Consider the following 21,055-nt stretch of genomic DNA (forward strand, 5'->3'; position numbering starts at 1 on the left):
TCCATCCTATCTCCAGCTTCCCACTAATGCGCACCCTGGGAGGCAGGTGATGGCACAAGTGGTTGGGTTCCTGCAACTCATGTGGGACATCTGAACGGGGTTTCAGCTCCTGGCTTTACAGGCATTTTGGGAATGAACCAGTGGATGGGAGATCTCTGTCTCGCTTCCTCTCAAATAAATATTAAAAAAAAAAAAATGTAGGGGCTGGTGCTGTGGTGTACTGGGTAAAGCTGCTGCCTGCAGTGCCGGCATCCCATATGGGCTCCAGTTCAAGTCCCAGCTGCTCCTCTTCTGATCCAGCTCTCTGCTGCGGCCTGGAAAAGTAGTAGAAGATGACCCAAGTTCTTGGACCCATGCACTGGCATGTGAGACCTGAAAGAAATTCCTGGCTACTGGCTGCTGGCTGCTGGCTTCGGATCAGCTCAGCTCCAGCTGTTGGGGCCATTTGGGGAGTGAACCAGTGGATGAAAGACCTTTCTCTCTGTCTCTCCCTCTCTGTGTATGTAGCTCTACCTCTCAAATAAATAATCTCTTATAAAAAATGTTTTAAAAATTTAGGGGTAGGCACTCAGTACAGTGGTTGGGTCACCCGTTGGAATGCCTCCATGCTGTATCAGAACACCTGGGTCTGAGTTCCAATCCAGCTCCACGCTGTGAACCCTGGCAGGCAGCCGATGGTGGCTTAAGTAGCCGGACCCTCGCCACCGTGTGGGAGACCTGGGCTGAGGGCCTGGCTCCCAGCTTCTGCCTGGCCGGTCCTGGCTGCTGTGGGGCATTTGGGAGTGAAGCAGCAGATGGAAGATAGCGGTTTCTGCTTTTCAAATAAATGAAAATACAAAAATTTTAATACAGTTTGAAAACAAATGACTGCCTAGCCACAGCCAGCCCCTCAAGGCGCATTGCCAGTGTACTGACGTTCCTGACGAGTCAGTCAGTGTTCACGGTCAGCCTTTACTAACACGTCATGTTCCTAACTTGTTAAAAAGTGGATTTTAAAGGATGACACATGGATCTGTACATTGAGGCGTGTGTCATTCCAGAAAGAGGCCACATGGGTTGTCTGAGTGGGGTGCAGGACAGGAGCTGTTACATTTCTTCTGGGGGAGCTTGTGCACTGTGCAAATCGCCTGTGAACATATCCGTGTATTAGTTAAAATTTATTTTTTCTGACAGGCAGAGTGGACAGTGAGAGAGACAGAGAGAAAGGTCTTCCTTTGCCGTTGGTTCACCCCACAATGGCCGCCGCGGCCAGTGCGCCGCGCTGATCCAAAGGCAGGAGCCAGGTACTTTTCCTGGTCTCCCATGGGGTGCAGGGCCCAAGCACCTGGGCCATCCTCCACTGCACTCCCGGGCCACAGCAGAGAGCTGGCCTGGAAGAGGGGCAACCGGGACAGAATCTGGAGCCCCGACCGGGACTAGAACCCGGTGTGCCAGCGCTGCAAGGCGGAGGATTAGCCCAGTGAGCCGCAGCGCCGGCCTAAAATTTTATTTGAGCAATGCTTATTTGTTCCTTTTTCCTTTTTTTTTTTTTTTTTTTTAATTTGAAAGGCAGAGGCTCACCAGCGGCTCACTCCCCAGATGCCAGGCGGAAACCAGGAGCCCAGAACTCCAAGCAGCTTTCCCACATGGAGGTCAGAGAGCCACGTGCTTGCGCCATGGCCTGCCGCCTCCTTGGGCATGTGCCTGCAGGAGGCTGGAGTGGAGCGCAGCCCAGACTGGAACGCAGGCACTCCAGCGTGGAACGGGGGTGCCCCAGGGGCACCTCAACCACTGTCCATGCACTTGCCTGCGGGTTAGTTCTGGAATGCTCTCGACCTGGGGATGGTAGCGCATCGTTGTTCATTGGTGGTCATGTAAGTAACCAGGTACGAGTCGTTGTTTCCACAGTGGGAGCACAGCTGGGCACTGGGCGTGGTTAGGGTGGGCTGAGGGGTGGTTGTGGTCGGGGGCAGACCGGGCAGCAGGCGTGGACGGGGTTGGGGGGGTTGTACTGCTGTTGCTTGGAGACTTCAGGTCCTGGCCGAATCTGGGACCTAACTTCTGGGACAGGCGGGTGGCAGAGGCGACGGAGTAGCTGAGGTTCCCTCCTCCTCCTTCCTCTTCTCCACCTGGGAGCTTCCGTGCCCCCAGGCCATTCCTGGCTGGTTTTGGCTTATCTTGTTGACAGCCCTGTTACCTCTTCCACATGTGCAGTTAAGGTTTCTTGCTGGCTCGCATCCGCCCCCACTCACCCAACACAGCTGCAGGAGGAATCGGAGCTCAGCTCAGTCCTGCCTCCCTCCCTCATCGGCTGCGAGGGCTTCAGCCACTCTCCTGTGCACCACGGACACAGGAGGAACTTGGATTTCAGGCTGCCGGCCCAGTGTTCTCATGGGACTCGGGGCACGGCAGAGGGGGGCGGGAACAGCCGGGAGAGGATGCAGAGCCAGCTGCTCTGGGCCGCAGCTGGGGCGAGCGCGCCGGGGGTCCAGGACAGCGCAGGGCAACGTTAGTCCTCCCCTTGTTCAGCCCCGCCGTGGAGCAAACACTTGGCACGTGCGTCCTGCCTTCCCACCAGCCACCTGCGGCCTAACCTCTCACCTGCCAGGACTTGCTGCGGACCTTGAGCAAGCCCCTCCCCCACCCCGTCCTCAGGTGTGGAAGGAGCCCAGCCTCTGTCCTGGGAGGGGCTGCGGTGATGCAGCACACAGGGACTGAGGGTGGGCTGGGGCAGGCACCGCCCGCACCAGCCCCGTGGCCTCTGCCCACCCCTCTCCCCCAGCCACCCCGGAAATACTCGTATTTACTGGGCTTGGCCAGTGTTCCGGAACCTCGTCCTCCCCAGTGTCGTCCTGGTTCTAGAATCCCAGTGCGATCCCAGACGGGGCACCGCAGAGCCAGGCGGGCCTGCCACCTTCCCGGCACCTCGGCGTGGCGTGAGCCGGCGCGGCAGCCGCCAGGATGCGCTGGCAGGACCGTGTCGCTGTGCTCTTCTTCCCGCAAGGCATGATGCTCACCGTGGCCGCCCTGGTGCTCTTCTTCCTGAACCTGGGCGTCTTCCTCAGCGACGTGAACAACTTCTGCATCACCCACCACTACGACCGCATGAGCTTCCACTACACGGTCGTCCTGATGGTGGGGCTGGGGCGGGGGCTCAAGGGCTGGCTGGGGAGGCCCCGCCGAGGCGGCCGGGGCCACTCCCCCACTGGGTGGGCCTACAGTTCTCCCAGGTGATCAGCATCTGCTGGGCCGCCATCGGGTCCCTCTACGCGGAGATGACAAGCGACAAGTTCCTCCGGTGCTTCGCCCTGACCGTCCTGAGTGAGTGCTGGGGGTGGGGGCCGGGAGGAGGGGGCAGAGGAGGGCACGGGGCTGTGGAGGCTGACGGCGGCCCTCTCTGCCCAGTGCTCAATGGAGCCATGTTCTTCAACCGCCTGTCCTTGGAGTTTCTGGCCATCCAGTACCGGGAGGAGAGCCACTGAGGCCTGGGGCCGGGGATGAGCTGGCAAGGGACAAGGAAGAGGCTGATTCGGCGTTTAATAAAGTCTGTTGTTTATTTCCACCTGTCAGCTCCTTGGCAGGGTGGGAGGTGGGAGGCTGGAGCCCCGGGGGACTTGACCTACGTGGAGGACGCCAGGCCCGGCCTCCAGCTGCTCTGCTGGACTCTCCTCTGGGCCTGGGGTCTTAGTGTCTCGCGCTCAAGGAGAGGAGCAGAGGAGAGGCCCCAGGCCTCCCCCGCGTCCCCTCCTCGGGACCTAGGCTGGCCAAGCCACAGGCAGGGCTCAGGAGGGCCCCACACGGACGTGGGGGTTCATGAGCGGGTCCAGGTTGGGGTCGCTGTCGGCCGCAGCCCGGCCCAGGCGAGACAGCAGGGCGAGCAGGGCCAGGAAGCCCAGTAGCCCCAGCAGCAGCAGCAGCCCCGCCCGCTGCAGCAAGGTCAGCGGCCGCTTGCGAGACCCAGCCCGGCTCCTGGGGGATGAGGGAAAGTCGGGTCAGGCTGCCAGCCCCCGTCACCCGACCCCGAGAGCAGCCCTGCTCCGCCATCACCACCGCGGTCTCCTGATCCATGCCTTGGGGCTGACCTTCCCGTCCCTGCCGTCATCGGCCTGTGGCCCCTGACTTCCGGAGCCAGGAATGCGTCAGGCATGGGGAGAGCACACAGGGCAGGAGCCGGCTGTGCAGAGCCCACGGCCACACCTCCAGTGCAGGAGGCAGGGAGAGCCCACAGAGGGGCTCAGCGACGCTCCTACTGCCAGCCGAGGCCGCTGCACAGCCCGCAAGACCCTGCCTCCAACTTCCTCCCCTCCCCTTCGTGCCACCACGGCCTGCCTGACCCCACAGACCTGAGCAGCTGGGCCAGCCAGCCCAGGGCGGGCCGGCGCCGGTACTTGTCCTCGTCGCAATCCCCGTGCAGGCCTGGTGCCCGCTCGTCATCCCGAGTGTCGTACACCTTCCTAGGAGCTGCAGGGAGGAATCGCCAGCATCAACAGCCCCGTGGGGCTGAGGGGCCCTGACGGGGCCTCGGCATCGGGGAGGTGACGTCTGTGCCGGGTGCGAGGAAGGGTCGCTCTGGGACCCCGAGTTCCCGCCACACGGCCCACAAACCACCCGCCCTCTCTGCTCGTGTCTGGCTCACCGTGAGTGGAAGGCTCGGGGCTGCCCATGTGGATGACCGTGTGCTGCTCGGGCCTGCCTGGGGAGGCGGGCGGCCGGGGGGGCTGGCTGTAGAAGGCCTGGGCAGCAGAAGCGCTGTCCGTCTCTTCCTGTCTCATGGGATCAGTGGCTGTGGGCGGGGAGGGTGTCAGCAGAGCCGGGAGGCCAGGACCCAACGGCGGGCTGGGGGCTGCCACTCACCGTTAAAGCTGGACCAGTCGGAGAAGTCGGAGGCGCTGAGAGGCTCGGGCTCTGGGCTCGCCACCTCCTCGATCTGCAGCGAGGAGCCGTGTCAGGGCCGCCCCGTGCTGTCCCCACCACCCGTGCGGCTCAGGCTGGGCCAAGGGCAAGCAGCGCGCAGAGGGGCTCACCAGAGGGAGGCCCAGGCCTGCCCGGGCCCAGTTGACCGTGGCCAGCTTCTCTCTCAGGGCGGAAGCCACGGGGCCAGCCAGGTTGGCTGTGGGGAAGATGGGGCCATTGCAGCTGGGGCACTGGTAGCCGGCGGGCGCTGTGTTTCGGGGTAGCTGTGCGGCCCGTTCGTTGAGGCAGGCCCAGTGGAAGAGATCTTAGGACACAGAGATAGGGAAGAAGAGACATAAGGAAGACACCTGGGCTCCTGGGCAGCAGCAGCCCCCAGCTCAGTGTGAGGATGAACGGAGACACACAAGGAGAGTGGAATCACGGGAGGCTCGGCACAGAGACCCGGGCGGGACGCCCCTCCGTGCTGCGGTGTCCGAGTTCAGAAGCCCTGGCTCGGCTTCTGACCCGGCCTCCTGTGACTGTGCCCCTGGGAAGGAGCAGGTGGTGGCTGGAGCACTGGGGTCCCTGCCACTCATGCGGGGGCCCAGACTGAGCGCCCGACCCCCGGCTTCAGCCTGGCCCGGTCCTGGCTGTTGTGGGCATTTGAGGAGTGAACCAGTTGATGAAGATCCTCTTTCTCTGTATTTCAAATAAATAAAATAAAACAGGGGCTGGCACTGTGGCACGGTGGGTTAAGCTGCCGTCTGCTGTGCCGGCATCCCATATGGGTGCGGGTTCGTGCCCCAGCTGCTCCACTTCTGATCCAGTTCCCTGCTAATGCAGCTGGGAAAGCAGTGGAAGACGGCCCGAGTGCTTGGGCCCCTGCCCCCATGTGGGAGACCCAGAGGGAGCTCCTGGCATCGGGCCTCAGCCTGGCCCAATGCAGCCGTTGTGGCCATCTGAGGAAGGAGCCAGCGGAAGGAAGACCTGTCTCTCTCTCTCTCTCTCTCTCTCTGCCTCTCCTTTTCTCTCTGCGTAACTCTGCCTTTCAGATAAGTAAATTTTTTTTTTTTTTTGACAGGCAGAGTGGACAGTGAGAGAGAGAGACAGAGAGAAAGGTCTTCCTTTGCCGTTGGTTCACCCTCCAATGGCCGCCGCTGCAGCCGGCGCACCGCGCTGATCCGATGGCAGGAGCCAGGATCCAGGTGCTTTTCCTGGTCTCCCATGGGGTGCAGGGCCCAAGCACCTGGGCCATCCTCCACTGCACTCCCTGGCCATAGCAGAGAGCTGGCCTGGAAGAGGGGCAACCGGGACAGAATCCGGCGCCCCAACCGGGACTAGAACCCGGTGTGCTGGCGCCGCAAGGTGGAGGATTAGCCTATTGAGCCACAGCGCCGGCTTCAGATAAGTAAATATTTAAAAATAAAATAAAAATTTAAAGGTATGTTTATTTTGGTACTAAGATTTTTGAAACCCATGAATAGTTTTCTCATAATATGCATTTTTCATGAACTTTTTAAAGGCTCTTCCTATGCATGGATCTCAGAAATTTTTTTCAGGCTGGCACCACGGCATAGCGGGGTAAGCCGCCCCCTGCAGCACCAGCATCACACATGGACACCAGTTTGAGTCCCGGCTGCTCCACTTCTGATCCAGCTCCCTGCTATGGCCTGGGAAGGCAGCAGAGAACAGCCCAGGTCCTTGGGCCCCTGCACCCACGTGGGAGACGCGGAGCAAGCTCTGGCTCCTGGCTTCAGCCTGGCCCAGCCCGGGCTGTTGCGGCCGTTCGGGAAGTGAACCCGCGGATGGAAGATCTCTTTGCCTTTCTTTTTCTCTCTCTCCATAACTCTGCTTTTCAAATAAGTAAAATCTTTTAAAAATGGGGTGCTCTTCTGCATCAAAATGAACTTATGTTTTAATCCATCTTCCTAAGCTGCTTCTCCGTGGACGCCTGGAGCTCTCCTTCCCCTGCCACCACGCTGCCAGCCCCAGGGGTCGGGCGTGACGGGGAAGAGGGTGCCAGCCACCCTCTCGGGGAGCGCTCTCGGGCCTGCCCTCGTCACACGCCTTGGGCCGGTGGCTGATCCACAGCAGTCACACGAGATCCCTCGGCACACGCCCAGGCACACGTGTGCACGTGGAATTTACACCCACCTTTATGCCTTTGCTCGCCCACAGGTGCTAGTGAGCACCGCTCATGTGAAGAGTGTGCGCGGAATCCACGCACGCGCACGGGGCGCTGCCCTGGCCCCTTGGCAACGGGAGCCGAGGCTCTTGGCCCCAGACTCCGGTCAGTCACGACACGCGTGTCTGCCAACCCCTGCAGGCTAACTCACACGGGACACCCACTCCTCTCTCTTTTAGTCTCGGAATCTGTGCCGGGGTGGCTGGCAACTGCTCACCGCCACAGGTCCGCAGGCAGGACCTAGGAGCCGGAACAGTGGGCGTGACACTGCGGCCTCGAAGGGGAAAATGACGTGCTTGAGCTTACGGATGGGGCGCGGAAGCCGGGTTCCGGCCTCCCGGGCTCGGGGGACTCGCCGTCCTGCTGTTGGGGGAGGGCCTGGGGCCCAAGGCTGCCGTCTCCCGCCCCAGGGTGCCCCAGCCTCACCGTAACACACGAGGCGGGTGGTCTCCCGGCTGGCCAGGGGTGTGTTGCACAGGCGGCAGTTGGGGTTGTAGTCGCTATCCTGGAGCCACTGCAGGTAGGACTGGACGATGCACTGGGGCGGCAGAGAAATGGCACAGCTGGCGCCGGGGTGAAGATTTACCGAGCACCGCGCTCCGTCCCAGGGGCTGGGTCAACCTCCTCCTCGCCCTCCTGGAGCTTCCACCCCAGGGCAGGGTGCCCGGAGGAAGGCAGGCTCCTACCCGCCCGCCCGGACCCGCTCAGGCGCACCCCCGGAGGCCCCACCTTGGCGTGGTTGGCCACCAGGCAGTGCTCGCAGACGTTGACTCGGTGTTCGAAGCAGAACAGGTTGGTCACTTTCCTCTTGGGGCACTTGCAAAGCCCCATGGTCGGCCCTGGGGAAGGGGCCTGAGCTGGTAAGAAGCCAAGTTCTGGTGGTCGCCAATGCGTTCTCACCAGCCGGCTCGTTACCGCTCTGACCCCCCGGACACCTCCCATAAGCGCCTGAACCCCAGGATTCCCCACCACAGCCACCCCTCGTGCAGGCAGGGCCACGCCCCCCATAAATCCCGCCCCCGGCGACCCCTCATCCCTCCTGGATCCCGCCCCCAGCCGGGCCCCCCATCGGCGGCTCCCAGATACCACCGGTCCCGCCCCCAGAGCCCCTCCGGAGCCCCACCCCCTACAAGCCCCGCCCCTCCTCGACAGACCCCGCTCTCCGAGTTACTGATCGATGGCAGCACCGGTCTCGACGGGCGCGAGCGGTGGTTCGAAGCACGGAAGATCAGAGACTGGGCTCACCAGAGCTCCCGCTCAGCCCCCTTCTGCCCTATAGCCTCTCCGATTATCCCTCCGTTGCCACGTCTCTTCCGGGTGCGACGCGCGCTGATGACGCCACCAGACCACGCCTCTGTTGGCGCGCGAGGTGCAGGCGGCTGGGGGCGGAGCCCGAGAGCTGCGGCTCTCCCGCCTTGCGTCACTTCCGCTTCCTGTTCGACAGGGCGGGTAATTCGTACGTTTTCTGGGGCCGACGGTTCTCCCGGTTGGCGCGAGCAGGGGACGGCAGCGGCTTCGAGGGTCGAGACCGAGAGTAGCCATGTCTGAGAGGCGGACGCGGTCCGGAGGGGCCGCTCGACGCTCGGGTGAGCGGAGGGCAGGCGGGAGAGGTGGGGTCGAGGCGTTTGGGGGAAAGCAGCCATTGCCCGCCGCCGCTCCCGGGGAGGCGCCCCAAAGGGCTTGTCCGGAACCTGTTCTGCAGCTCCTCGGCCTGGAGCCCGCCGCTACCGCTTGCCTTTTTTTCTCTCGCCAGGGCCCCGGGCCCCCTCTCTGACCAAGGGTCTGCAGCGGTCCCAGCGGAAGTCAGGCTCTGATCTCCCGAGCGTCCTCCCCGAGCTCTGGCGGAAGGTGAGCCCCCGGCTTCCCAGAGGCCGCCCCGGAGGCCCCTAGACGAACGTAGCGCTCACGCTCGCCCCTGTCCCCCAGGCTCCCCACGTCGCTTCGGCCAGGAAGCCCATCGTCTTGAAGAAGATCGTGGCGCATGCCGTGGAGGTGAGGGCTCCGGGGACGAGGAGGGGTGAGGGAGGCGGCAGCGGGGGGCCGGCGTGTGACCCGCTGGTGTCGTCCCTGCAGCTCCCCGCCGTCCAGTCGCCTCGCAGGAGCCCGCGGGTGAGTGCTTGTGCGTCTGCGCGGTCGAGCGGGTGGGCTGGTGCCGGCGACCCTGGCCCCCGGGGCCGCAGAGCAGCTTCGCCGCCGCGGAGACTCCCTGCTTGCTGGATCCCTGTAGCTGCGTGGGCCCCGGTGTTTGCACCGCTCTGCTTGGCGGGCTGGTGCCCTGGAGGCCGAGCCGTCTCCTCTCTGCGCTGGTTTCTCATCCGTTGGTTCTCAGGTCTTCGGGGCCGTGTGCGCTGGGTTCACAGTCACGCAGAACTGATTGCCAGGGCTCTTCCTAGCGAAGTGCTGGCCTCCCAGCGGGGCACCAAGTGCTGGCTGCGTAATATGCTTTTATCTGATTGAAAGGCAGAGCGAGAGAGACAGGCAGTGGTTCACCTGCTGATCCTGCAGTCCCAGGGCTGAGCCAGGCTGAAGCTAGGAACCAGCAGCTCCCCCGGGGTCTCCCATTTGGGTGGTCGGGGCCCAAGCACTTGAGCCATCACCTCCCAAGGTGTGCCTTAGCAGGCAGCCGGCGGTGGGAGCGGAGCCGGGACTCGAACCCAGCACTCCAGTTTGGCGTATCCCAGGTGGTGTCTTTGCAGTGCCAAACACTGTCCCCATGAGGCTCGTCTGCAGCCTGCAGTAAGGGGGTGCAGACGCCCTCGTGGGACCCAAGCCACGCTGCGGGGCTCAAGGAAGGACCAGTAGGGAAGCCATGGTTGGGCTCCAGAGATGGAGAGCGAAGGAGGATCACCCCTCCCCCGACACTGTACTTTCTCGCGTAATTCCCTTGGGCCAAAGTTGGCTGTTTGCCTGTTGTTGAGTGCTAGCTGCATGGGACGCTGGGCAGGGTAGAGCTTCCAGGGCCTGGGCAGCTGCGTGGCTGGGGGGTGAGGAAGAAGTAGGGTTGATCCCCATTTTGGTCAGCAACCTTCTACCAACACCCACGGGGCGGATTCCTGAGAACTCATCACCGGGAAACGTCTTTCTTGACCGCCAGTGTGCCCGCTTGTGTGAGACCAGCCCAGTGCCAGGTGTTCCGTGTGCTGACTCAGCGCTCCTCGTGCACCCGTGACAGGCGGGGCCTGTGCTCATCACACCCGTGACACGCGGGGCCTGTGCTCATCACACCCGTGACACGCGGGGCCTGTGCTCTCATCACACCTGTGACACGCGGGGCCTGTGCTCATCACACCCGTGACACGCGGGGCCTGTGCTCATTACACCCGTGACACGCGGGGCCTGTGCTCTCATCACACCTGTGACACGCGGGGCCTGTGCTCATCACACCCGTGACACGCGGGGCCCTGCTGCGGGCACAGAGCGTGGACAGGTGAAGACCCTGTGCACAGGAAGCTCCCGTTCTGGTCGGCTGCCCGCCAGCGTCAGCCGTGTTGCTGGGTGGGAAGGAGAGCAGTCTGGGCCAGAGTAACTACGGGGCTGACGGGTCCCCTGGTAAAGGGTGCAGCGTCTGGGCTGGGGGGTCAGGAGGTGACCTCTGGGCCAAGCCTTCCCTGCTCACAGCCCGCCGCGGCTCCCTCGGGGTCTGCAGCACAAGCTGCCAGCGGCCTGCAGAGCCCTGGAGCCCACCCCCACCGCCTTTCTTCTCTTTGGCTTTGTTGACAGAGATGGATCTTCCACCCCCGGGTCACACCCCAGATGGCCGTAACAGCGGGGCTGGGCCAGGACTGGGTTGGACTGAAGGGGGAGCCAGGTCAGTCCAGGTCTTCTGTATGGACAGCAGGGACCCAGTTACTTGAGCCATCGCCTGCCGTGACCCAGGGTCTGCACTGGCAGGAAGCTGGAGGCGGGTCAGATCCGGGCATCAAGCAGGCTCCGTGATGTGGGACCTGGTCACCTGAACTGCTGGCCCAGGGTTTGCCCTCCCCTGCTGTTAGAAGTCGCTTGCCCCGGCCGGCGCCGCGGCTCACTAGGCTAATCCTCCGCCTGTGGCACCGGTGCCCCGGGTTCTAGTCCCGCTTGGGGAGCCGGATTCTGTCCCGGTTGCCCCTCTTCCAGTCCAGCTCTCTGCTGTGGCCCGGGAGTGCAGTGGAGGATGGCCCAGGTCCTTGGGCCCTGCACCCCATGGGAGACCAGGATAAGTACCTGGCTCCTGGCTTTGGATTGGCGCAGCGCGCCTGCTGTAGCAGCCATTTGGGGGGTGAACCAACGGCAAAGGAAGACCTTTCTCTCTGTCCCTCTCTCTCACTGTCCACTCTGCCTGTCAAAAAAAAAAAAAGTGCTTGCCCCGTGCATCTTTGTGTCCACCCTGGAAGTTCTCTGGCCTTTCTGGACGGAAGTGGTCCAGCTCGGTCACGAGGGTGCTCTCTCTCCTGTCCGGGTGCAGATTGCCTTTTTCTTGGAGAAAGAAAACAACCCCCCCAAGAGGGAGCCGGCCAGGGAGGAGCTCTTCAAGTCCTGCAGTGTCCCCGGCACGCCGGCCACCACTCCTGTGCTGTGCTCCCTGAACACCTCGTCCAACGCCAAGGAGGGGCAGCTGGATGCCAGGGACTTGGAGATGTCGCAGAAAGTGAGGCGGTCCTACAGCCGCCTGGACACCCTGGGCTCCCTCTCCACCTCCACCCCGGGCCGCCGCTCCTGCTTTGGCTTCGAGGGGGCAGAAGACTTGTCCAGAGTCTCGCCTGTGGTGGGTTCAAAGCCAGCCGAGGCCTCCAGGGTGCCCGCGAAGCCTTGGGCCCCGGATACAGCTCTCCCAGGAATCTCCCCCCTCGTTGTGAGAGAGAAGCGGAAGAAGAAGAAGGTGCCGCAGATCCTGGTGAGTGAGGGCCTGGCTTCGGCCGTGGCCCCGGGAGACGGAGGCCGGCCTCTGCTGCGGCGCTCGGGAGAGGCAGCACGGCAGGGTGTGGGTGAGATGCTGTGGCCCGCGTGTCCCCTCCCCACTCACTTGCCCCCGTTTCTCTTCCCCCAGAAGTCGGAGCTGGATGAGTGGGCTGCGGCCATGAATGCCGAGTTCGAAGCTGCTGAGCAGTTTGATCTCGTGGTTGAATGAAACTGAGTGGGGGTGCGCCTGGCCGGACTCCCCGCGCCCCTTGTACATAGCCCCTCGCTGTGCGGAAGACACTCGGGCTGCCTGGCCTGGCTGCTCGCTGGCACCCCATCTCGTCGTCGTCATCCTCCCCGGGGCTCTTGGTGGGGAGCGGCCTCTCCCAGGCTGCCCCTTCCGGGTGACCTTCTGCTGGCCTGCTTCCGGCCACAAGCCTGCCTGTGTAGAGACTTGGTTTGGGGTAGCTCCTCTTAGATCCTGTAGATGGTCCCCGAGAGGACTGATGGGTGGGGCAGCTCTACGCTCGAGGAAGAAGCTGGACGCTCAGCCTACTGCGGCTTCCGCGGTTTGGGGGAGGATGGCTGCTCCGGGTCTCGGCCTCGGGGCTGCGTGCCCAGCTGTGTTTTCTGTGTTCTACTGTTGAGACGTTTGGAAAATGCCAGGTTGAAGGAGTGCCAGCTGCTTGGGGCAAAAGGGTGTGTGTCAGGGTTTGGCCACTGGTGGCTGCGGCTCCTGCTGCCAGGGAACCGGGCTGCCACTGTGCAGGGCCAGCCTGGGCCCCGACTTCCTGCTGGGGGGCCCTCGGGAGCCCACACCTGTTTCCTGCAAGGGCAGCTGCACAGTCCCCATGGCCTGTCTTAAGACTGGTCCTGGGGGGCTCTCGGAAGCGTTGCTTCTTTGCCAAACAGCGCCAGGGCTTGAGAGCGGTTTGAAGGCTTAGCTTCCTCCTCCTCGCACCTGAGGACACGGCCAAGAGTCAGGCCAGGAGTGGAAGCGGCGAGGGGCGTCGCGCTGCAGAATTTCCCACCTTTGCCCTTTCTCAACGCTGCTAAAAGGTGTTTTCACAAGCAACCCTGCCTACCACTGGGCCACAGCGCCCGTCCCCAGGCCACTGCACCTGCTGACGTTTCAGGGTGGTGGAGGTGGGCGCTGCTGGCCGCCGGGAGGCCGGGAGGTGGGCGCGTGGCTGGGGTGCTCGGAGCCGTGCAGGCCCGGGGGGCACGGGCGTCCCAGGCCTCTGCCAGTGCTTCGTGCTCCGTCAGGCCCTGCGCACCCACCCCTTGCAGAACGCTGGGCCCTGCCAGCGGCAAGGGTTTTGCTTTAGGACGAATCTGATTAAAGAGTTTCTGCCTGCTCACAGCCTGTTTCTCTTACTGGGTCAAAGGCGGCGCCAAGCGTGCAAGGGACAGGATGCTGGCCCCCCTGCAGCTGCCTCATCCCCCCTCCCCTGCAGGGCGGGGCTTGGAGTGATGTCCTCCGCTGGCCTCTGGGTGAGCCCAGCCCCTCCTGCACAGATCGGTTCCCTGGAAGTCAGCAGAGAGGTCTCTGGACGCATCTACCGCATGGGAGGGGCCTCTGCTGCGCCGCCGCTCCTGTGGGTGCTTGGGGGCCGTGGCCGCCGCCTAGTGGGTTGTCTGCAGGTCCCGGCTCCCCCCTCCCCGGGGGGCCTGACGCTCACTCTGCTTCCACAGCCAAGACGTGGGCCTGTCCTGAGCTCAGCCACATGGACTCTTTTTTTAAGATTTCTTTTTATTTATTTGAAAGAGTTACAAAGAGAGATCTTCCAAGGGCCGCAATGGCTGGGCTGTGGCTACTCTGAAGCCTGGAGCTTTTCCAGGTCTACACGTGGGGCCCAAGCACCTGGGCCGTCTTCCGCTGCTCTCTGTGCACAGTAGCGGGGAGCTGGATCGGAAGTGGAGCAGCCGGGACTTGTGTTCTCTGCAGTGCCAGCATCATGGTGGTAGAGCCCATGTGCCACACGCTGCCCCAGCCAGGTGGAGTCCGCACCGAGTGAGGGCGGAGACTGAAGACCCAGGAGGTGGCGGCACCGAGTGAGGGTGGAGACTGAAGACCCAGGAGGGGCGTCGCAGGTCCAGCGCTGTTCAGGCCCTGGCCGCCTTCCCCGGGTGGAGATTCCCGCTCACCCTGCTGGGCCCTGCTCTCTGGCCGCACCGACGTCCCAGTCCTGCCTTCAGAACGCGTCCTGTGGATTCTGCGACTGAATTCCAGCCAATAAACTTCTGTTCCAATCAGCCCAGCCGGCATCGTCTCCTGTTGTTTGCAGCCAGACCTCTGAGGTCCCAGGGTGTCCCGGCCCAGGCTGGTGCCCACGCCTCCCAGCCTTGCCTCAGACCCTGCCCCCTCCGCATCAGTAGCATCGGAGGGCAGGCGGATGCAGCAGGGCGTGGCTCTCGCCGGGCCAGTTTCCTGGGGACCCCAGACCAGTTCACTCATTCTGTGTTTGGGTTCTTTACCAGCACAATGGGTACCATCACAATGCCTGCCTCGGGGTGAGGGAGGGGGAATGGGGCAGGCCGGGTGCTCAGCGCTCAGTGAAGGATCGCTCTCCCCCTGGAACCGACAACCCCCCCCAACTCCCTGCACCCTGTTCAGGACCTTTAAGCCAGAGCTCTGTGTGAGTAGCCGCGAGTGCCCCGAGGTTAGGGGCGGAGTCACACTTGTCAATCGTCAGTGATGCCAGACAGCGGTGCAGTCACACTCCCCGGCATGGTCAGGAACTTGACCGTGACCGGAGAATAAGAAGCTGGCCTTTGCCTGCCTTCTTGGCATTGCGGGTGCTCTCCAGAGTGTTGGCCAGGATGCTGCCGGCGCCATCATGGTCACACAGAGGGTGGGAAGAGGAGGGCACAGACTCGTGTGGCCTGAGGAGGAGCCTGTTTTGGGGGGCTGGGGTGGAGTTATTTGAGCGTTAACACAAAGAGGATAAGAGATCTTCCATCTGCTGATTCCGGCTGCAGTGTCCAGTGCTGGGCCAGACGGAAGCCAGGAGCTTCACCTGCGTCTCCCTCGTGGGTGGCAGGGACCCAAGCACTTGGGTCATCTGCTGCTGCCTTTCCCAGGCCATTAGCATGGAGCTGGATCAGAAGTGGAGCAGGGCGGCTCACTAGGCTAATCCTCCACCTGTGGTGCCGGCACCCCGGGTTCTAGTCCTGGTCGGGGTGCCGGATTCTGTCCCGGTTGCCCCTCTTCCAGTCTACCTCTCTGCTGTGGCCCGGGAGTGCAGTGGAGGATGGCCCAAGTGCTTGGGCCCTACACCCCATGGGAGACCAGGATAAGCACCTGGCTCCTGGCTTCAGATCCGCGCAATGTGCTGGCCACAGCACACTGGCCATAGAGGCTATTTTGGGGGTGAACCAATGGAAGGAAGACCTGTCTCTCTCTCTCTCTCTCACTGTCTAACTCTGCCTGTCAAAAAATTTTAAAAAATAAAATAAAAATTTATTTTCTTGAAAGGCAAAGCGACAGGGAGACAGAGATCTTGCATCTGCTGGTTCACTCCCCCAGGTGGCCACAACAGCCAGGACTGGGCCAGGCTGAGGCTCCTGCGTGGGTGGCAGGGGCCTAGCGCTTGGGTCGTCTGCTGCCTTCCCGGGCATTAGCAGGGAGCTGGATCAGAAGCAGCAGTGGGGCGGGAGCTGGTGCTTTGGTTGGCTCCTCAGTAGCTGTCTGACAGATGACCCTTGTACGGGAGGGGCGGGCAGTCTCTAAACACCTACAGGGCTCCTCTAAGGTGTCCCCCCACCATCCCTCCCCTGACACGCACCTTGTGTTTGGAACTCGGTTCATGAAATCGTGTTTGCATGTAGCTCTGGTGGCATTGCAGAAAAACACAACACCTAGTTCAATCTGGATTTCAGATCATGAGTCATTTTGCACAAGATAGACTAAAAGACGAATTCCGTTTTCACGTGAAATTCAGATTTCCCTGGGAATCCTGTAGTGGACCCGCCCCGTCTGTCAGCCGCGGCGTTGCGGGATGTGGCTTGCTGGACAGAGCGGGTCGTGGGGGCTCCGCAGGCCAGAGGCTGCCCCGAGGAGGGCGCCAGCCAGGCCTCTGTCTCCCTCAGTCTCCCAGGAGCCGACGAACGGCCCACTCCAAGTCAGCTCTGCGGCCCCCTGAGAAGCCCGAGGACGCTCAAGCTGCCGTGGAAGGAAGCACCGAGGTGACAGCACTGGGGCCTGCAGGGAGGCAGCAGCCTGGAGCCGCCCTCCCCAGCACCACGCCCCACCCTTGCCGCCGGGCAGCCCCCAGCTCCCCGGGTCGCCGGGGGTCATTCCCCAGCTGGAGACCCCCTGGGTGGCTCTCCTCCACACCTCTGACCCCTGCCTTCCTCCGTGGGGTGGGGGGCAGAGGGAAAGGGCCCCTGGAAGCAGGGCGTGGGAGGCCCCGGGCTCCTGGGTGAGCAGCCGCGTGCCAGGGCGGCCACAGTGGCACCTTTTCTGCAGTCACCTTATTCAAAGCAAAAATCGGACAAGGAAGTGGAGCCCACCGTCACATTCCTGTTTACGCTCCTGAACACGCCCGAGCCCGCTGAGCCCACACTCCCCGACCCGTAAGGCGGTGTGAGTGCGAGCAGGTGTGCGAGTTGACTGTGCCGCGTGTGTGTATCCAGTGTGTATGTGAGTGCGCATTGCGTTGTGTGTGTGTGTATTGGGGGGCTGAGGGTGCTTCTCCCACCCCACGCTGTGCCCACGCCCACCCTCGCCCAGTCTTGAGACCCCCTGATCCCACCCTCACCGCCTCTACCCTCAGAGACTTGGAGATCCAAGAGAAGCGGTTCCTGGATCAGGAGGACTGGGGCTCCCAGCAGACCTCGCGGGAGATCAGGTGTTTGCAGGATGACTGCGCGAGGTGAGCCCAGTGGCCAGGCGGGGGCGGGGTGGCTGGCCCTGCCCCTGTGCAGCCAGGCGCTGGACCCGCAGCTTCTCTTGACTCCCCCCGCCTCCATTTGCTCTTCCTTCGCACCTTCTCTGCTCCACCCTGCACGACCTCGATGTCAGCAGCCGGTCCCCTGCCTCCCGGCACCAGCCCCACCGTTGCGAGGGCCACAGCTGCTGCCACACATTTCTCTCTTGCCCCTGCGTGGCCACGTGCCTCTAAGGAAGCCCACCTTTAACCGTCAGGGCCTGGCAGGGTGGCTCAGACCCTTCCCTGGATGGCAGAGCGGGAGGTAGGGTCTGCACTATCCCGTACACACTTAGCGCTGTGCTCACGCCAGGGCTGGAGGCCCACCTGGTGACAGAGGTCCTGGGTTGGGGGCGGGATGGGGAGGCCGCTCCCTGCGCCCTGGAGCCGCTGGCTGCTGGCAGTCACACGCAGCCGCAAACTACACCAACTGAGTTGGCTCCAGGGGGCCTGACTGCAGCCCCGGGGCTGCCCCCGAGGACCCCCCGGCCCGGCCCACGTGGTGAAGCCGGCTGCAATCGTCTTGCTGAAGGAGAAGAGCAGGCTGAGCGTGTCTGGTTCCCACAAGGCACCGGGAGAGCAATCCCCTCCCGGGCCGTGGATTTGCCCGCACAGGAAGATGGGCTGAGGGGGTCTCCCTTCAACCCTAGGCTCCGAGAAGCCCTGAAAACCAACCAAGTGGACAACCTGGAGCTGAAGAAGAAGCTGCAAAACCTGGTGAGACCCTCAGTCCAGGACCCCTGCCTTAAAAAAAATTATTTGAAAGGCAGAGAGAGCTCTCATCCACTGGTCCATGCCCCCAAAGCCTGCAACAGCCGGGACCGGGCCAGGCTGAAGCCAGGACCCGGGAACCCGATCCGGGTCTCTCAGCTGGGTGGCAGGCACCCAAGTCCTTGAGTCACCCCCTACGGCCTCCCAGGGTGTGCGTTAGCAAGGAGCTGCCGTCGGAAGCGGGGCTGGCACTCCAACCCAGGCCCTCCCCCTGGTATGGGACGCGGCGTCCCAGGCAGCATCTTAACCACTGCACCAAATGCCCCCCTCAGGACCCCTGCCTTTGTCTCGGCCCCACCCCGCCTCGCAGCCCAGCCTCAGGTGACGTTGCTGGGGTCAGCTTCCCAGCCTGGCCCTGCCGCCCTCTGTTGCAGCCTGCCTCCTTGTACGAGAGCCTGAAGGCGGGAGCCAAGGCCATCCGGGCGGAAGTGAGTGCCATCCGGGCAGAAGTGAGGGCCGCTCAGGAGGAAGCGCTGGCCGTGCAGGAGGCCATGCTGTCCCAGATGCACACACAGCAGCAGCAGGTGGGGAGGGAGGGCCGCCTGCCGGGCACGGCTCGCTCAAGCTCCCTGCGTCTTTACCTGCAACCTCCCAGCTCCCGGAGGGCTGCGCGGCTCGTCCTGCTGCCCGAAGTTCCCCTGGACCACAGAGGCCAAGGTCAGCCCTGGCCAGGCCCCAGGCCGGAGACTGGACACCTCCTTGGGAAGGCTCTTGGTCAGTTAAATCCTCCCTAGGCCCCAGCAATAAACTTCACACTGAGCTCAGCTCCCCCGAGTGTCTGTGGGCCAGGGACCCGCTCAGGCTGTGGCCTCCTCTGAGACCACCCCCACCCCGCAGCGTGTACCTGTCCCACACGGCCCTGCTGCCCCTGCCTCAGAGCAGGTTCCAAGTCTGGTTGGTGCCAGCCCCAGTGACACGCTCAAGGCCGATGTCCCTGTGATAAGCACTGGGTCGGGGCTGGAAGGGGGGCCACACCCCCCTCGTGGGAGGATCCAGACGCCTGCTCTGACTCCAAAGTACAGAAAGGGACAGGAGCGGGGAAGAGCCACCACTTCCTGGTGACCTTGGATGGGCCCCTGCCCCACGCGAGCGACAGGGTTGTGAGGAGAGTGCTGGTGGGAACTCCCAAGGGCTGCCCCCAGCCCTCGGGCCTGGAGATGCAGGCGTTCGGTCCCTCGCGGCTGAGGGCTGGCACCTCGGCATCTGTCAGCTCTAGGGAACCTCTGTAGGTGTCCCAGGACTCCCAAGGTGATGAGAGAGAGAGAGAGAGAGAGAGAAAGAGAGAGAGAATGTGTTCAAGGTCTGGCTTTCAGAAACTTAGGAACAGTTCTCATAAAGTACGTAGTGAAAATATTTCTGTTTTTTGCTGGTTTTTTTTTTTAAAAAACTCATTAATGAAGGGACCGGCAAGATAGCAAAGCCAGTTTAGAGAGGATTATGGGAACCCACATCCGTGGCCAGGGGGTTTAGGACCAAGAAAGCCCTAAAATACGATTGCTCACCAGACAGCACCCTGGCCCACGGTGAACACCAGACACCGCGCAGGCAGCTTCTGTATTAAGTCCCATAACACTCAGGGCTGAATGTGCCAGGCCGAGACCCTGTGCACCCTGGTCAGTTCTCTGGAAAGTGCCCCAAACCTGACGGAAGCCAGGCCCTCAGCAGCGGTGAGGGCTCCGTGGCAGCCCTCCGGGGCCGTCTCTGGCTTTGAGAGGGCTGGGCAGGATCTTTCTGCCAAACAGCCACTGCGCAGGGCCCCCAGGCAAGAGCCGCCCCAGGCCTAGCCTGACTAAACACCGGGCTCCCAGGGGCGGCCTCCGGGCACAAGAGCGGAGGACACACTTGATTGGTGCAGGTCTGGGGGTGCCCCGGCCTTGGGCTGAGCAAGCAGAGCTCACACCTCTGGCTCAGCCGTCGCCTCTGAGACTCCTCCCAGCTCACCTGGTGGCTCTGGGGGTCCCAGACCCCTCCACAGTCTTGACTGGTCCCTGACGTGGCCCAGCCACACCAATAGCTGTCTTGCCATTTTCCCAAAGGCTGAGGCTGAGGTTGACGGGAGAGCAACAGTTCGGTGGTTAACCCAGGGTTAGCCACACGAGGACCACGGTCGGCCAGAGCCGCCATCCGGGAGCCCTGGAGCCACCTCCTCTGAAGGCTCAGCCTGGGAAACAAAGGGGGTTACACTGATGTCGCTGGGCTGCAGGAAGCGGAGTCTGGTACCCAGCCCCTCCCAGCACCCAGCGCCCCAGTGCTGTGCTGTCCTGAGCCCCGCCCCGCCCCGCCCCGCCGTCCCTTCAAGGACAAGTCCCACAGAGAAACTGCCTGGAAATTGTCACCCGTTCTCCCCGGATCTGCCCACAGAGAAGGGGCACTGCCACAAGGACATTTCCTCCTGTGTGTGTGTGGCGGGGGAAGCAGGGTGAGAGGTTAGGGACAGGACACAGAGGCCCTGAGGGAGTGGCCCTGGGCACCGCTGAGGGACGGCCGGTGCTGAGCCATGTGGCTGCAGCAGTGAGCGAGTGTGGGGAGGCTGGGGAAGCCAAGAGCTCTGGGGCTGCTGCGGGGACTTTGTCTCTTGAGTGACCTGGGAGTGACGTGGGAGCACAGCTGTGACGAGGCCAGGACTGTGTCTGACGGGGAGAAGGGGCCAGGGTGGGGTGCTGTGGCTGGAGTGTGTCACACACACACACACACACACACACACGGAGAGTGGACCCGGGGTGTTGTGGCTGGAGTGTGTCACACACACACACACACACACGGAGAGTGGACCCGGGGCGCTGTGGCTGGAGTGTGTCTCACACACACAGAACAGACCCAGGGGCGCTATGGCTGGAGTGTGTCAGACACACACACACACACACACACACACACGGAGAGTGGACCCGGGCGCCGTGGCTGGAGTGTGTCACACACACACACGGAGAGTGGACCCGGGCGCCGTGGCTGGAGTGTGTCACACACGCACACACACACACACACACGCAGAGCCCATGCGTTGGGACCTTAATTCCCACTGCTGCAGCAAGGGCGGGGTCGGGGGCTGGGGAGGGTTTGGGTGCCCGTGGGAGTGGCTTTGTTATCTGGAGCGGGGTTGTTAGGAAAGCAAGGCCGCCCTGTGCCCTGTCTGGGCTGCCGGCTCCCTTGACCTTCCACCGTGAGATGCCACAGCACAGACGCTCTCGCCACCCCAGATGTGGCCACTGCACCCTGGCACTGCCCCGCCTCCAGACAAGCTCCTCACCCCTGTCCGTCGCCCAGCCTGCGGGAGGAGGAGGTGCAGGGGCAAGATCAGGAACCAAGGTCTGGGTGGGCTGGGCCCAGGACGCCTCTCGATCCCCCAGGCGTGGGCGTGAGGGAGGACCAGCGCTCGGGGAATGCGTTCAGGGGGGTTTCTCTCCTTACAGAGTCTTCAAAAAGT

General features: G+C 62.9%; 3 protein-coding genes and 1 long non-coding RNA gene across 10 annotated transcripts; 3 read left to right on the plus strand and 1 right to left on the minus strand.

The window, feature by feature from the left end:
• Positions 1 to 1,736: 1,736 nt before the first annotated feature.
• On the plus strand, positions 1,737 to 3,541 carry CATSPERH (catsper channel auxiliary subunit eta). Of its 2 annotated transcripts, XM_089324676.1 has the most exons (4): positions 1,737 to 1,865; positions 2,984 to 3,114; positions 3,201 to 3,300; positions 3,385 to 3,541. In XM_089324676.1, exons 2-4 carry the CDS (start codon positions 2,986 to 2,988, stop codon positions 3,459 to 3,461), a joined length of 306 nt encoding a protein of 101 aa, XP_089180802.1. In that variant the 5' UTR covers positions 1,737 to 1,865; positions 2,984 to 2,985; the 3' UTR covers positions 3,462 to 3,541. The 2 variants fall into 2 exon arrangements, with proteins under 2 accessions (XP_089180802.1, XP_002723453.1); XM_002723407.6 differs by lacking the exon at positions 1,737 to 1,865 and having other exon boundaries at positions 2,794 to 3,114.
• On the minus strand, positions 3,511 to 8,438 carry ZFPL1 (zinc finger protein like 1). Of its 2 annotated transcripts, none has more exons than XM_002723399.6 (8): positions 8,303 to 8,438; positions 7,787 to 7,896; positions 7,484 to 7,595; positions 5,004 to 5,197; positions 4,834 to 4,906; positions 4,616 to 4,762; positions 4,323 to 4,440; positions 3,511 to 3,948 (listed from the first exon to the last, which is right to left on the minus strand). In XM_002723399.6, the coding sequence occupies exons 2-8, from the start codon at positions 7,886 to 7,888 to the stop codon at positions 3,762 to 3,764; spliced, it is 933 nt and encodes a 310-aa protein (XP_002723445.2). In that variant the 5' UTR covers positions 7,889 to 7,896; positions 8,303 to 8,438; the 3' UTR covers positions 3,511 to 3,761. The 2 variants fall into 2 exon arrangements, with proteins under 2 accessions (XP_002723445.2, XP_008250009.2); XM_008251787.5 differs by having other exon boundaries at positions 8,212 to 8,405.
• A 26-nt stretch (positions 8,439 to 8,464) lies between these two features.
• On the plus strand, positions 8,465 to 18,458 carry CDCA5 (cell division cycle associated 5). Of its 5 annotated transcripts, XM_089324405.1 has the most exons (10): positions 8,465 to 8,643; positions 8,811 to 8,905; positions 8,984 to 9,049; positions 9,131 to 9,166; positions 11,499 to 11,927; positions 16,025 to 16,096; positions 16,362 to 16,510; positions 16,711 to 16,809; positions 17,514 to 17,580; positions 18,009 to 18,433. In XM_089324405.1, exons 1-10 carry the CDS (start codon positions 8,598 to 8,600, stop codon positions 18,366 to 18,368), a joined length of 1,419 nt encoding a protein of 472 aa, XP_089180531.1. In that variant the 5' UTR covers positions 8,465 to 8,597; the 3' UTR covers positions 18,369 to 18,433. The 5 variants fall into 5 exon arrangements, with proteins under 5 accessions (XP_089180531.1, XP_089180426.1, XP_002723444.3 ...); XM_089324300.1 differs by lacking the exon at positions 11,499 to 11,927 and having other exon boundaries at positions 16,025 to 16,120; positions 16,404 to 16,510; positions 18,009 to 18,458; XM_002723398.6 differs by lacking the exons at positions 16,025 to 16,096; positions 16,362 to 16,510; positions 16,711 to 16,809; positions 17,514 to 17,580; positions 18,009 to 18,433 and adding an exon at positions 12,081 to 13,295.
• Positions 13,400 to 14,189, plus strand: LOC149128262 (uncharacterized). Its single transcript, XR_016228258.1, has 2 exons — positions 13,400 to 13,974; positions 14,016 to 14,189. It is a non-coding gene; the product is annotated as an uncharacterized LOC149128262 (long non-coding RNA).
• Positions 18,459 to 21,055: the final 2,597 nt, after the last annotated feature.

This window comes from Oryctolagus cuniculus, chromosome 1, assembly GCF_051225735.1.
Source record: "Oryctolagus cuniculus isolate XC-2025 breed Fujian yellow rabbit chromosome 1, ASM5122573v1, whole genome shotgun sequence".
In the NCBI taxonomy this organism is placed as follows: domain Eukaryota; kingdom Metazoa; phylum Chordata; class Mammalia; order Lagomorpha; family Leporidae; genus Oryctolagus; species Oryctolagus cuniculus.